Below are 13,068 nucleotides of genomic sequence, written 5' to 3' on the forward strand. Positions count from 1 at the left end.
ACTTAAATCAGTTAAACTGGTTGTTTAATACAAAGCATACAAATAGTAGTTTATGGTAGAATAGCATATTACATACAAAGCACCGTTTTTCTGGTGTAGCCTTTATTTAGCTTTTGGTGCTATACTGTGAGTCCTTTTTTTTTTTTTTTTTTTTTTTTTTCTGAATTGTCAGTGGCTTTAATTATTCAAACCGACCTTTGATGTTAACAGAGGGTTTCACAAACTGTGGTTTATAGAAATCAGTTTAATTTCCCTAAATAAATAAATAAATTTGATCTTTTTAACGTCTATTTCTTAAGTCGTTTCTGTAACCAAGTACATGCATTAAAAAGATATTCATTTAAGCAAGTACAAGCATTAATAAGGTAAAATCTCTTTGAACCTTAGCAACTTTCTAATCTTTGAATTAGATTTAAAAGAATGAAATATTAGAATTTTTACTACTAAATTTGGATAGAATATCAATCATTTGAACTAATTATAGAATTGAGTGGTGACATTTCCACCCTAGGTACAAAGATATGGTATACTACAGAAGATATTTTCACTTATTTTTATAAACAGTAGAGTTTTTTTATAAGCAGAATTTCAGAAACAATTGTCTGCTTAAAGGACTAATTCTTCTTAAGACTGTTTATATGGTTGTTGTTTCCCCTTCTGATACTCTTTCTTTCTTACCATAATATGGAATCTTTTTACTTATTAGCTATTTTTCTTAGTTTCAGACAAAACTCTGAAGAGCAACCTTGACTCAATGAACAAACAGATCCAATGCATAGAAAATGACATTAAGAGATTTCCTAAAACAGAAGATGAGCACGATAAGTTTGTAGAGAAGATGAGCATATCCTTTTTGTGTGTCTTTATACCTGATTTCAGAGTTCTGCTTATCTGGTAAAGTATTTATGACATTTAAAAGCAAGTTTTAGTTCTCCTCTGTTTTTATTTTAGTGAAGAGAAAAATGTCAGAATAGACTAAATGTAAAAACGAAAGGCTACTAAGGAAACTTAATTTCATGATTTGTTCTTTCTCACTGCATAACTGAAAGCATTCGAAGGGAGAAAAATAACTCCTTCGTGGGAACTGTAGTATAATGTCATAAAGATAGTTCTATTTCTTTCTCTTAAAAATCAGTATTTAATGGTATTGAAGTCATTTTGGTCAGTTACCAGACTTGAGAGGAGTACTGGTTTTAAATCCAGATATGCTGATTTCTTGTTTTGAAGGGGAGAGTGTGAGTTTTGTCAATTTTGTTGTTTGTTTTTGCCTGATCAATTTTAGAAGAAAAGTATTTGCATGTTTTTAAATGTTAATAAAGCATGGTTTGGTTTCTGTGGGTTCCTTAATATTGGTAAGTAAAATCTAAGGGAGAACAACAAAACATGTCTGTTTTGTCTGCTTTCACTACAAAATTTTCACTTCTTTTCATTTGTTAGATGTGTATAAAGTAATGCGTACTGCCAGTGTAAGAAATTCTCTAAACTTGTGAGAGAACTAAGCAGAAGTCTAACTGCAAACTTATTTCAGGAAAAATACTTTGTGTAATGTATATTTCTGTACTTGTGGAAGGATTTAGAGTATGTTATGTGGCAAAGACAGGCATCTTGTGCTTTTGTGGAAATTTGGGTAATTCATGTGACTGACTTGTTTCAATGAAATAAGACTTAACTTGATTTCTGTGTACGTCTATTAAAACAAAAATAGGGCTAGCTATCTAGATCCAATAGTACCTACTCATCACACTTATGTGATGGTGAGGTGTATGTAATGAAGTGGTTTGACTTCCAGTACTTGAAGAGAGCGCAAAAACAGGAGGAGGGAGTACAAGTGATAGGACAAGAGGGAATGGTTTTTAACTGAGACAGGAGCTTTAGGTTAGATGTTAGGAGGAAGCTTTTCACACAGAGGGTGGTGAGGCACTGGAACAGGTTGCCCAAGGAGGTTGTGGATGCCCCATCCCTGGAGGCATTCAAGGCCAGGCTGGATGTGGCTCTGGGCTTTTCAACTCAGGCCATTCTATGACCTAACTTCTCTGTGTTTGGAAACTAAGTTTTTGCATGGCAGGTCTGTATTAGAGGTTGTATGCATATTTTCTGTTATGTTAAGCAAGTGCTTTATTGTTTGTCGTTCTGCTGCTTGTATGTTAGCCATACTTATAAAAATTATTCGTGTAGTTCAAATAATTTGAGTATGAAAAAGAGTCACTTTATTTTCTGTTCATCACGTGAATTTGTAAAGAAACTGTTTGACAGTGCAAGACAGTTTGAAATACATATAGATATAAAATATGCTTTTAAAAATGGAAGTGAATATGCAGATCCTAAAAATATTTGAAAATTATTTGTTGAAGGTCTGTTAACAAGGCAGCTTTGCTTCACTCTGCGTGTATTGATGTCAGAACTAGATTACCAGCTCCTGGTAATTATGATAGGCACTAGATGTCTGACAGCTTTTATCATACCAGTGAATTTGGTGGCTTGACAAAGTAGATAAGACTAAGAAATGAACTGATTCTTCCCAAGGGTTTGTTTTGGTATTTAATAGATGACCTGACAAATTTTTCTTTTTCAGAAAGTCATCTCCGGTTCTGTCAGATGATCAAATTTGTTTCTACTTAGTGAATATTTTAATTTTCTTCACTCTCATTAATTTTTTTTTTGTATAGGGGAAGACTTGGAAGTTAAGAGGAATTAAGAGGGAAAGGAAGTGACCTTTTAGTTACCAATATGTGATTTTCTTCTGTTTCTGTCAGCATGTTGAGGAATTGCTTTTGATAGCACATACTGAGATTAGGAAGTTGAGGACGTCACTTAACTGCTTTGAGTGTCTAAGAAAAATCACAACATGTTGGAACATAAATAATGTCTCAGCAGTGTCCTAGAATGCATGAATGTGCCACGATTAAAGGCATAGTTTCTCTTCTCTTTTCTTGCCAAGAAAGAAGGCTATTTACCCTAATTATGAATGAGATTTTCTTCAGCAAGTATGAAATATGTATTGTATTCTATTGAGCTAATAATCACAATAGAAAATATCATTCATAAGCTTTGTTGTAATAATTGCCTTCAGATAACTTTTCCATTATCTTACTCAGGTCTAGAATTATACTTCACATGAAGAACAAATACATATTGGAGATTTCTTTACAATTAACTCAGCTTCATGCAGTACTGAGAAATCTGATTCAACAGTTCAGGAGTAGTTATAAACAATTTAAAAAAATTGACTTTTATCCCTTGATTTTTTAAAATTTAGAATTTAGAATATTTAGAATAGAACTAAGAATTAAATTTAGAATAGAATTTAGAATTTTTAAAATTTAGGGTAAATTCTAAACTATGAACTTCATACTGATATTATAGTAGCATATGCATTGTTTTCTTCATAAGGATGTTAGAAAATGGTGTTTGTCCTGCTTGAGAGACTGCTTGATTTGTTTTGCAGTAGCTGCTTGAATTGAAAGAACCAGAGATCTCAGTTTTTGACCATTATATAAATTTTAAAGAATCTTGTGGTTTTTTTTATGTATAACGTATCTCCTTAAGAGACATATAAATAATTATTTAACTCTTTTATCAGTTATATCATTTATTGTAGTAAAGTATGTTAACATGCCTAGTTTTGTTACAATCTTTTTGTCTACCTGGATAATAAATAACTACTTTTTGTACTTGGTGTATTCATGTGAAGAATTTAAAAAATTAATTCATTAAAGAATTCAAAACTTTAGGAAGCCATAAATGATCCAAAATTGCTGCTGTTGAACCCTACTTTGAGCTTGTTATTAATTTATTAATTAGAACAGCATTGATTTGTCAACGATTTTCAATTTTCCAAAATGAACCTTAATAATACAGTCCTTTCATTTAAAATAGAAAAAGCTCTCTTGAAAGGATTCTCATTCAACTTGAATTTGTACTCCTTGTTCTATGTAATGATGACTATTGCTATGCTACTGAATGTGAGATTTATTGGTTGGTTACTCGATGTACTTCAGTGGTAATGAAATCATCTGGGGAACAGTGTATTTTAAGTGTGTGTGGGTCTTTCATGCACTGAGAATGTTAGAAAATATTTCATGTACACTAAGCTTTAACTGATAATACTCTTGTAGGAAGTACTGTATTACAGAATCTCTTATAATAGGCCACTAGGGAAGAAACAAATACACTGAATCAGAATTCCAGCATCTGGAATTGTCTATGAAACTTTCTTTTTCTTTGAGTGACTGAGCAGCAGGACATCATTTGCACACTGACTAAGAATGCTGAAAGAATGTTAATGGCATTAACACTTTTGTCATCTGCTAACACTTGGGAGTTCCTTTTAGCTTGTTATGGAAATATAATTCACTTCAAGTCTTCTGAGATGTCATTTTTGGGAAAGCCTGTTTTGTTTTTGAGACAGTTTGAAATGCACTGTCACTTTCATTTCTGCATGAAATAGCATTGCCAGCAGGAGCAGGAAAGTGATTATCCCTCTGTACTCAGCTCTGGTGAGGCTGAACCTCAAGTACTGTGTTCAGTGTTGGGCCCTTCACAATAAGAAAGGCATCGAGGCCCTTGAGTGTGTTCAGAGAAGGGCAACAAAGCTGAGGGGTCTGGAGCACAAACTTAATGAAGAGAGGCTGAGGGAGCTGCGATTGTTTTGTCTGGAAAAGAGGAGGTAGAGGGATAACTTCACTCTCTACAGCTATCTGAAGGGAGGTTGTGGTGAGGTGGAAGTCGACCTCTTCTTCCGAGTAACTAGCAATAGGCTAGAGAGAATGGCCTCAAGTTGTACCAAGGAGGACACAAGTTGGATGCTCTCACTATCTAAAAAAAAGAAAATACTGTCATTAGGAAGTACATTCTAGAGTAAAAGATGTGTTTCAGGAAAATCTTGGTTAGATAAAATACTTTTTCTACGTAGTATTGAGATGCAGAAAAGTTACAGTACTGAAGTTAATACATCATTAAGATTTTTTCATATTTTTTCTCCCAGACCAACTTTTCAACCTAGTTTTTATCCATCCTCCTTCTCTCTTTCTCCCACCGCACCAGTAAGAAAAAACTTATAAGCAATGAAAAAGCTTGAGTGTTCTGCAGTATTAAGTTCTACAGTGAATAACAAAAGATCAGAAAGATTTCTGCTTCCAGTTAGAAAATGGATTCTAAGGAAACACATGACGTGAGACTTAACGCTTACTTAAAACAACTTGAGTACACACAGTGGAGGACAATGAAACAGGACTGATTTGTTCTAGCTTAAGAGATCAAAACATTGGATCTTATCTTCAAGAATTACCTCAGGAAAAAATTAATGCTTAAATGCTTAACCAGTGAGGTTTTTTTACTGTTTTCAAAAATTAATTATTAAGTTTTCTAATATTGAGAAAACAAAACCAATAGCAGAAAATTCATGATACTGATTTTTGTTTGTTATTGGGAAATGGCTATGAACAGTGAAACCTTTAAAATTCTTTTGGGTAAAATTGGATTACTTTAAGCTTCACTGAACTCTTTCAAAGTTTGAACTCGCAAGAGGATCAGTTGAGGCCATCTGATCTATTTTATATTTTCTCCTATGAAATAATTATGTACTTGAAACTGCCCAAATAAGCATTGATGCTTTCTTTTCCCTACATATATCACTGGAATCCAGTTATTGAAAAAGGAATCAAGAATTTATCATTTTATGAGGGGCTCTATTTAAAAGCCTTTTCTCTCTTACACACTCTCATCATATATATATATATATATATATATATATATATAAAATATAAATGAGTGTGTGCTAAAGCAACCAAGATAAACTTGATTAAACTGATCCTGCTTGTAATTCTTCAAAGTACATCTGAAGTTCTGACGTATTTGATCAGTACAGACAGAAAATCCCACTTAAAACACAGTGCTAGAGGAGGGGAAGAATTAGTACATACGTATAATCTACTTTTCTTTCGAAATTGGCAGCTTTCTTAGAAAATTCAGAACATCAGTAAATAAACAATGTTTCCTTTTCCTTGCTAAATGTTCAAGCACATAGCATCTCAGCGTTTTGAATGCTATTGAAGAACTGACCCTGCAAAGTTCAAAAGAAGATTAGAAGTAATTTGTGCTAGGTTTAGTTATGTTTGAAATGTTGCCACTATTAAGCTAGTTTGGAGGTAGAGGACAAGAGAGGACTATTTGATGTAGTTGAGCTCAAATACTCTGCAGTTGTTTCAATTGGTAGAAAGAGTATTTCCTCAATATAGACTCATCAGCATTCACAGGTTCTGGGATTATTTTTTTTTTCCCCCATGTTGTTTCAGAGGCAAGCATGACGCAAAACCACTTCTGTCAAAGAAAGGAAGAGGTTTAAACATAGCTTTGGTCTACATTTTGTGTCCTCTGCTTTATTTCCTGCGGATAAATGATACTCAAAGTAATACGTGTGAAACAGTGGTTGAAGTAATTGACAATTCGATAGAAAAAAACTTTTTTGTAAAGAGCAGGTGTGGATTTATAAGAGCTTCCTGTGGGGCATAGTGAGTAGTGAGTTTACCTTGAAACAGAGTGAATATATATCTGTTGCAAATCTAAATCCATCTCCTTTGTTGTATTACCTTTCTGTCAGCTCTAAAAACGCTTGTTGAAGGTGTTAAACCTGGAATAAACATGGAATGACTGTCTTTATATGTTTTCTTAAAGAAAGGAAGTATGAATTTTAACTAAGATATACTAAAATTAGTAAATTTCCATTTTTTTTTCTTCAGGATTTTGTTCAGATAGATAGGTAGCTGGCAAAAAAAAAAAAAAGAGAGTTGCTTCATCTTAGACCATAGAGCTTTTTCATAAGGTTATTCAAGTAGTTGTTAATCATTCTGCATATATGAAAATTGTTATATACAAAACAAACTATCAATTTTATTTTTCATAGTACACTTCTGCTTTTAGATAACTTCTTTTTAAGAAAGAAGCCTTGATGTCAGGTTACAAATGATTACGTTGATATTTTTTCATATTGGACTAGACTATAAATGTGAGCAGAAGCATACAAACAATTTGTAAAGTCCCTTATGGGCTTAATAAAGGAAGACATTGGACAACAATTACACATGGGGAAATGTAATGATAAGCAACGGGTGTCTGTGTGGCAAACAAACTTCGTTTGACTTCGAATGGCTTACTTTTCTGATTTTTATTTATTGACATTTATTCTGTTGATTCTATGTTATGAAGTTCTCTAGGTTATCTGCTTCAGATAAAGTCCAGTATTGGATGATTCACATTTTTGGTTGGCTGTTTGATCACTGAGATTAAGTAGATATACCACATGAGGGAGCTCTATTCTGTTCTGCACTTTACATCTAGAAGTGTGCTTCATAGAATTCAACACTAGAAAAGTGCAAAGGTTGAAGTGCATTTTTCATATGTATTTTGTCTTAACTAGAGATAAAATGATTTTTGACAGCAATCTCTTGCTCTCTTTATGCTTTTCTGTATTCAAAAGAATAAAATTGTGAACAAAAATCCATTTAAATACGTTAAAAATTTAGAATTGCCTTGATTGTGGAAAAACTGCCTGAGGGAAGCTGTACTTCCATCCATAAATCTCTATTAAAGCATGTGGTCCAGATCACTGAAATAGATTTTTATTTTTTAATAAAGAATTGTGTGCTACTTAAATGTTAATTAAAGATCCATCTTTTATTTGTTGTATGTTTATTTTTAATCTGAAATTACAGGGAGAGTGCATGCTATAAATCTGTCTGTTCAAACTGATTAAAAAAAAAACAGTTCAAGTGTTTGTAGAATGACTTTTTGTCCTGTGCACTTCTCTAACCCTGAGGAGGAAGTGAGTTTTCTATTAATTCCTATCCAGCAATTTTAAAATAATTCCTTTGTTTCTGAACGTTTAGGATTTTGAAATACTGTATGATGTGATTTTCTTTTTTTTTTTTTTCCCCATAAAATTCTGATAAGAGAGAAGACAAAGGCTTCCTGGCATTACTATATTAAAATAATTCTAATATGTCAGTTAATGACTTCAGTTGAAGATACTTTTCTCTTCCACATTTTTAGCCCTGAAAACTTTATCTGGGCAAAGTAACCATCAGGTTTTTTGGTGGAAACTTGTTAAAACAGGATAGAGCTGGCAGCTCAGACATACCTCTCAATGCAGTTCCAAAGTGTAAGGAAAAACTGCATGATCAAAGAGAAAGTGACAGTTGCAGATTCTCTGATAGATTTAGGGCATGCAAAGCTGTAATTATTGTTTAAGGCAGCTCATTGTATGTTGCAAAGCTAACAGAGTTTTTCTAGGAGTGGCTACTTTAGTTTGCTGAAATAGATTACTGAACCATCTTTTCTTTGGAGGATAGGGAGGGAACAAGTTGTGTTAGGTTAATTTAGTTTAATACCTAACCCTAATTTTGGAAATTTTCCACCTTTTTTTCCTCTCCATTTTAGACAGCCAATATCTTCCCTTCACTAGATGGTGGCTTTGTAAATGCTGCTTTTTATTTATGCCTTGTATTCTTATTTACTTTCTAAGTTCTCTTATTCATGCTACCAGATAATTAGTTTTCTTGTTCACACTCTTAATTCAGCGTTGTAAGTCTTAGAGTGGTCGTCTTTTAATATAAACTGATAAGCCTGCAGTGTTTCATTGCTTGGACTGAATATTTATAAAACAGAGCATAATTTTTCAGTTTTTCGCAGAGTTCCTATCAGACTTTTAGAGAAATGAGCACTGATCATTGTTTCCTGATTAACAAGAATATAATTTAAAAAAAAAAAAAATCCTGTTGAAATTATATTGTTATAAGCTTTCTTTTGTGCATATTCAAGTGATGTGTATTTAATCAATGCAAATAGTCTTTTCATTATTGAAAAGTTTGAATTCATGACAATTGGGAATTGATATGATTGCTTAGAACTAGGAGTAAGTAAACAATGACATTTTCTACTATTTATTAAGATGAAAGTTTTATAGCTCTTTCAGGCCAAGTTGAAAAGGCTTGATCTTAATTAACATCTCTTAGACATGACAGCTAGCAATGGTATCAAATGGTTATGATCTTCGTGCTTCATTTTCATGAACAGAAACACTGAAGTATGGTCTGTGCACACTGAATGCAGTTGCATTATATAATTCTTGTAGTTAATGACTTCGTATACTAATGAAATGTAATTGAGGACAAGGAGATGTACGGAACTCTCTAGTATAACTGAGGGACAACTGTTTCCCCTATTCCTCTCAGACTATTCTGTTAAATGATGAATGATGAAGTCATTTGCTTTGTAGTGAGAAACAAATTCTCAACTGAGATGTTAATAAATATTTTATTAATTAGTGTGTCTATAAATTCTCTAAAAGGACATGATTTTATGTAGACGAATAAAATAGTCTTGTTTGTCTCAGTTTTGATTTCTTTGGTTTCTAATTTGGATAGATAAGTGTGTTGTAATGAAGATTCCTGCCAGACTTCTTTTCTACTTCCAGAAAAGAAAGGCTTTTTACAGGAAGAAAAGATTAGATATATAATTGTGATTCATAATTATTTGTGTATGCTCCAGAAGTCATCTTCTGTGCAGTCAAAGAGATACATTATGTATGTAGTGTGAATGATAAAATTGTTAGCATCTGTTTATGTACTGATAGCAGGTGAAAATAAAGCTATCAGCGTAAATGACTTACTGTTATTAAAGCTGAATTTGTCTTCAGCTCATAAGGTCTGTTTGTGTTTCTTCAGTTCAATTTGAAGATGCTCTATTATGGATGAGCTTAGGAATTAGAATCTAAGAGGAATGATACATCACTTATTAAAGATTATGACAGTACAGTATCATACTTCTTCTTCTAGCTAGGTAAAACATATATTTAGCTTACTTTGGAATTTCCATAAGCCAGAGCCCTGTATTGAAATTATGTGCATGAGTTTGGAAATGATGGTATGCTAAATGTATACTTGAATTTTTTTCAGTAAGTTTTCATATTTAGTGGTGGTTATTTGGAAATCTTTTTATAAAGGCTAATATTCTTGAGTGTGTTTTTGTAGTAGCAGTAGGAAGTTCTACCCTTGCAAAAAGTGTTTCACTCTAAGAGCAGTGGGTAGCAATATAGAGATCAGCAAGTAGTCTACTTACAGCTTGGATATCAACTGATAGGATTACATCATTTTCACAGATAGTTTTGAAGCCTGGGAGCCTTTTTGTGGTTGTATGTTCTAAGTCAGGCAATGAGTTGGCCTAGGTGCAGATCAGGTAGGAGGCTAAATCAAAACGGCAGATAACCAAATTTATTTGTCTTATCCTTAAACTTGCTATATCTGAATTGTTGATATCTCGTGGAATTCTGATCATTATAATTAATTTTGTATAAATAGGGAAGACTTATTAAACAGTTGATTATTTCAACTAATCAGTTAATTTTAGGACTGAATGATTATAGTTCATGGTGAAGGTTTTGACAACTGATATGTTAGTGTTTCATGTTTCTCTTCAGCAGTTCTTACAGTTTGATTTCCTTCTAGCGTGCTTGAAGTGGTAAAAAGCTCTGTTTGTGTGAAGACCAGTGCATAAAACTCTGTAAGCTTAGGGTATTTGGATGACATGAAGTTGCATTATATATCTAGCTAAAGCAGAAAAAAAAAATTAGGATATTTAGGATGAATTTGGAATATTAACAGGATATTGGTTATTCTGTATAGATTTGGATTTCTCAGAATCATAGAATGATTGAATTGAAATGGACCTCTGGAGGTCATCAGGGCCAATGCCCTTGCTCTAGCATGGTCACCTGGAGCGAACTTCTTGGGACCGTGTCCAGATGACTTTTAAGTATCTGTAAGGAAGGAGATCTCCACAGTCTAGGCAATGTGTTTCTGTGCTCAATCATCCTTTTAAACTCAGTTTGACTGTGATTCAGCACTTGGTTCAGGCTCAGAAATACAGGTCAAAGACAAATTAGGTTGTAATTTGTCATTGAAGTACCTGTCAGTATGAACACAGACTCTTCTGTGGAGGTGCAGTTTTCAAACTATTTCCTGGTCTGTTGTCTGGTCTGCTGTATACTCAATGTCCTTTTGTTGCTAATTTCTTAGTGTTGAGGAGTACAAATGCCACCAATGAATAAGGCCAATTTACAAGCAAATCTGCTAATCCGCACATTCATATTAGTAATATGCAGTATTTATAATTATTGGTGTCATGTTTTTAGTCTCCTTCATTTTTTTTTTAATGTATTATGAAGTCATAGAAACAAAAATCAACTGCTAAAGATGATTTACATAATTCTTTCTGCCAAATTAGTTCTCCCCTCATCTTTTCATTGTGGGCTCCAGCAGATTCACTTTCAAGTTCTTAAATAGGCACTTTTCCATTAGTTTATTAATTTTCATTTGTGTTGGCAGTAACATGATATGCACTGAGCTGACTGACAGTAAGTTAACAGCAGTTAAACAAATAAAACTACCTCATGTTTCTCCAGAATAACAGAATTTACAATAAAGATAACAGACTATTTGTATGTTATTAACATTATGTACTTTGAATTGATTTAATAACAAAGCTGTAATTTTATGAAACAATCAACTATATTATCCCTGATATTCCAGCTGTATCTGTTATTGTATGTATATCTTCAGAATAATAAGATGGTATTACATCATGCAGCTTTATTCCCTTTTACTTTAAGTACTGCTGACACTAATTCCGTAGTTCATTTCAGGACAGGAGAGAAACATTCAAACATAATTTGTAATGGAAATTTTAATAAGCTAGTTTAATTAAACTCTGTTATCTGAGACACAGAATATTCTGATGGAAATTGTCAATTTCTGGAGTAGTAAATACAGTGCTTGAGAGTTTGGAGTAACTCACAACAGCAATAATAATGATAATTGATACATTGATACGAAAGTCATAATAAGTATTGTGATTGAAGCAATAGCTATTCCTTCAGTAGATTCAAAATCTTTAACCTATGTTTCTATGTTGTTTATTTTTCTCTTTCATCTATCTGCTTGGAAAAAAGCAGTAAAAAGCATGAAAGTATCCTGGCAGCGATCCTAGTACAGATACATGGAATTTAAATCTAGTATTGACAGAAATTGGAGATTCTTTATGTCTGATATAGGGCGGTTGCATAGTGTCATGGTGACTTTTGTATCCATTGCTTGATTATTTATTTACCAAAAAACTAGTCATCTGTTCGGGTTTCAACATCTAAAGATCATTAATATAGTGACCGAAAATATCATTTACGTATGTACAAAAGATTTAGATGTAAACTGAAGTTTGCAGTAAATGCAAAGGCAAGCAGATAAATCATTTTGGGGAAAAAGCGAAACAAAAATAAAACAGTTTTTAAGTATCCCAGTCTCTCTTCTAAGAAGAAGAAGGGACTGGAAAAACTAGAATTAGTAGATAACTAAAATTTGGCAGTGGAAGTTAGCTTTTATTTTCTTTGGTGTTCTCTAGAGACATGACATATAATTAGTTTTATAAGGTTATAGGATAAACCAGATACAATACTAATTTTTTTTGTATCAGCTAATTAAGGTTGATTTTCTTTAAATTATTTTATTTTTAATCCCAGGATCAAGTGTCCAATACAGTGGTTGTAAACATCACATTCTGAAATGATCCTTAAACGTAAACATCAACTACTTCAGAAATTCAGGCTATGTATATTGTTATTACTGTAGATGTTTGCTATGTTGCTGTAAAATGTTCAAGTTTCACTATCAATATTTTCTCATTTAATATTTATTGTTATTTCTCAAGGTGGATGTGAAACTTAATGGAGGTTGGACTTTCAGAGCTTTGTTTAAAAGAGTTAGTTTCAAATCAGAAATGTTTGGCTTTTTTTTTTAGATTTCCATGTCATCTCTGCTGTGTTTGTTTTTTTGAGTTGTTTTTTTTTTTTAACCTCAGATGTAATTTGTATAATTATTTACATTCATATTTATGTTTCCCAGTGTTTTCGGTGAGTTGTTTAAGACAGTTGTCTGCTGCCTGTAGGGCAGTTGATGTTTTTCTAAGAACTTTTTAGACTGTGCTCAATAATTCAGTAATGTGCCATTAATACCTATTTAATGT

At 32.7% G+C, this 13,068-nt stretch overlaps 1 protein-coding gene across 6 annotated transcripts in view; it reads left to right on the forward strand.

Annotated features, from left to right (window-relative positions):
- The window catches only part of DIAPH2 (diaphanous related formin 2), a 146,510-nt gene that overhangs the window by 77,919 nt on the left and 55,523 nt on the right, over positions 1–13,068 (forward strand). For all 6 annotated transcript variants that reach the window (XM_052672766.1, XM_052672768.1, XM_052672769.1 and 3 more), the window contains one exon: positions 720–843. In XM_052672766.1, coding sequence (XP_052528726.1) covers positions 720–843 — 124 coding nt within the window. The remainder of the gene's footprint in view (positions 1–719; positions 844–13,068) is intronic.

This window comes from Tympanuchus pallidicinctus, unplaced genomic scaffold, assembly GCF_026119805.1.
Source record: "Tympanuchus pallidicinctus isolate F22 unplaced genomic scaffold, pur_lepc_1.0 scaffold13, whole genome shotgun sequence".
Classification (NCBI taxonomy): Eukaryota; Metazoa; Chordata; class Aves; order Galliformes; family Phasianidae; genus Tympanuchus; species Tympanuchus pallidicinctus.